Source organism: Penaeus vannamei, chromosome 2 (assembly GCF_042767895.1).
Source record: "Penaeus vannamei isolate JL-2024 chromosome 2, ASM4276789v1, whole genome shotgun sequence".
Classification (NCBI taxonomy): domain Eukaryota; kingdom Metazoa; phylum Arthropoda; class Malacostraca; order Decapoda; family Penaeidae; genus Penaeus; species Penaeus vannamei.
Window position 1 is genome coordinate 13,410,531 of NC_091550.1, and position 2,500 is coordinate 13,413,030.

Below are 2,500 nucleotides of genomic sequence, written 5' to 3' on the forward strand. Positions count from 1 at the left end.
ATATACCACACATAAAAAAGAAACGGTATAGGTAAGGATAAAGCACGCGCGCGCGCGCACACACAACACACACTATGCAACAACCCAGACCATTTACTGACTGTTCTCGTGAAGGTGGCGGGTGATTTCGTAGAAGTTCTCGAAGCCATCTTGAAAGGACAAAAGGTCGCCGCCATTCATCTTGCAGAAGGCCCGAGCTTCTCCCCAGTTGACCTGCAAAGTGTTACGGGGGGGGGGGGGCGTATGAGTGAAAATGATATGATGAGTCTATAGGTAAGCACATGCGAGTGTACGCACTAAACTAAATAAAGAAAGCAGGGTAAAAGAAAGGAGGAGGGGAAAGACGAAGAGAGAGAGAAAAGAGATGAGAGACGCAGAGAGTGTGTGTGTTAGAGAGAGAGAGAGAGAGAGAGAGAGAGAGAGAGAGAGAGAGAGAGAGAGAGAGAGAGAGAGAGAGAGAGAGAGAGAGAGAGAAAGAAAGAAAGAAAGAAAGAAAGAAGAGATGAGATGAGAAGGGAAGCGGGAGGGAGAGAGTGAGAGAGAGAGGGATAGAGAGAAGAGAGAGAGGGAGAATAACTGCCATACCATGCCCATTAAGATACAAACAAAATGCAAATAAACTCACCAGTCCAAAGAAAAAGATGGACAAGCAGTGATCGCCAACGCGTGTGTACAGGTGAGGGCAATCAGGATGTTCAATGGTAACGTTGACCTTTTCAAGGAACTCTTCACCCGAAACTTCGGCAAAATACACGTTCGTCCGCAACACGATCTCATTATAAGGTTCAAGCCTTCCATCCTCCACCATCTAGGTGACGAGAAATTGACTTTAACAGTCTTAAGGCTCGTGGGGTGGACTGAAATGCCACAGCTCACACACTCACGCAATCGCTATCTCTCACACAGAGACACAAACACACATGTAATCAAATCTTTTCCACTGACAATCCATTAGCAGCGTTAAAGGCTTCTAACCTGGCACAGGCGTTCGTCTTTATCATCGCAAGGAGCCTCGCAGTACTCCCTGGGGGACAAGCAGGTCTGGCCTCTCCCTCTTTGGCAAAGGCGAGTGCCACCATAGCCGCAGCCCGTCTTGCGCCAAACCTGCAAACGGATGGTTGCAGGGAAAACATCAATTTTGGAAAGGATGGGGGAGTTAGTGTTGTCAGGGAGAGGTCAGGCTCGGAAGGAAGAGGCTAGTGTTGGTAGGCAAAAAGTGGTGCTGGAAAGAGGAGGTCGGTGTTGGCAGAGAAACGTTGATTTGGGAACCACCGACCAACCTTGCTTCAGTGACGCTTCAACTAGTGGTTCTCTTTATTTCTACGCTAACCGCCCTCATGTCAATAAAACTATTGAAAAAATCCCTCCTAGATTACAACAGAAATATATAAGAACGAAAGATTTTACTTTTCCATTTGAGGTCCGTTCCAATTTTTTTCGATACTAACCTCTTTTACTTTCTCTCGTGGTTCGTACCCCTTAGTGATTAATTAGTCCTCACCCTGCATAGCAAACCTGTTCTAAACCCTTCTTTTGGTCTTTGCCTCCACGCCACACACCCTCGAATCTTCAACCAAATAATTTCCCAAAGTCCTTGGATCAAGATCGGAAGAACAGAAAAAATGAAATAAGACGGTACTTTGGTTTAAATAATTTAGTTGTCCATTGCGATATGTACTCGTAAAGTGGGAGGTCATACTAATCTATTCTGTCCAGGGATCCCAAGACAGAACAGGGTGCTTCCCAAGCTGTAATGGGATCTAGGATGAAAATCCCTAGCCAGCGCATAATTGCTGTTTCGGTATTTATCCCTTGCCAGACCAGGAAAGATATTGACAAAACAAAAACTCTAATATGTTTACTGGTAAACCCATTACTTTATATCCTAAAAAGTGATTATTAGATAATTAAAAAATCTTTTGCAAAATAAGAAATATTGCATAGAACAAAGATGTCTCATTGAATTCTTATGGATAAATCAGATAAACGATCATTTGACCAACGAACATAAACATCAACCCATTCTGACATGCTACAGGCATGATGGTCTCTTCAAAAGTTATATACATCGTGTTGGATAAAGTGAGAGCCACAGAGCCGTTATGGTGAACCAGTCATGAAGATTATAAAAGTAGCAGTTTGAAAAGCTTTCATGAATAAAATGAACAAGCAGCCTTCATGAACATTGAACATGAGTCTGTCTAGGGATCCAAGGACAGTGAAGACTAGGGAGACCGTCACTTAAGAGGATTCCAAAGATATATTCTTTTTGCTTTTCTGGCACGTAATCCCCCTGGAAATCACTCACCCCTCACCCAGGGGTAAGATCCTCTTCTCTAAACCCTCCTGAAGGACTCTCCCCGAGACAGCAACCAAAGGACTCAATACCCACGTTGCACAAGGTGGGTTCCTCGTCGGTGTTGTCCTCACAGCTGTCCGCTCCGTTGCAGAGGCTGCTGAAGTCCACGCAGTAATGGTTTGTCCCGCACTGGATCTGGTC

At 44.7% G+C, this 2,500-nt stretch overlaps 1 protein-coding gene across 2 annotated transcripts in view; it reads right to left on the bottom strand.

Annotated features, from left to right (window-relative positions):
- LOC113800419 (uncharacterized) overlaps positions 1 to 2,500 on the bottom strand; it is a 6,681-nt gene that overhangs the window by 834 nt on the left and 3,347 nt on the right. For both annotated transcript variants that reach the window (XM_070130453.1, XM_070130463.1), the window contains exons 3-6: positions 2,393 to 2,500; positions 976 to 1,104; positions 626 to 808; positions 102 to 213 (exon numbers count right to left, since the gene is read on the bottom strand). The exon at positions 2,393 to 2,500 is cut by the window's right edge and continues 23 nt beyond it. In XM_070130453.1, the coding sequence (XP_069986554.1) occupies positions 102 to 213; positions 626 to 808; positions 976 to 1,104; positions 2,393 to 2,500 (532 nt within the window). The remainder of the gene's footprint in view (positions 1 to 101; positions 214 to 625; positions 809 to 975; positions 1,105 to 2,392) is intronic.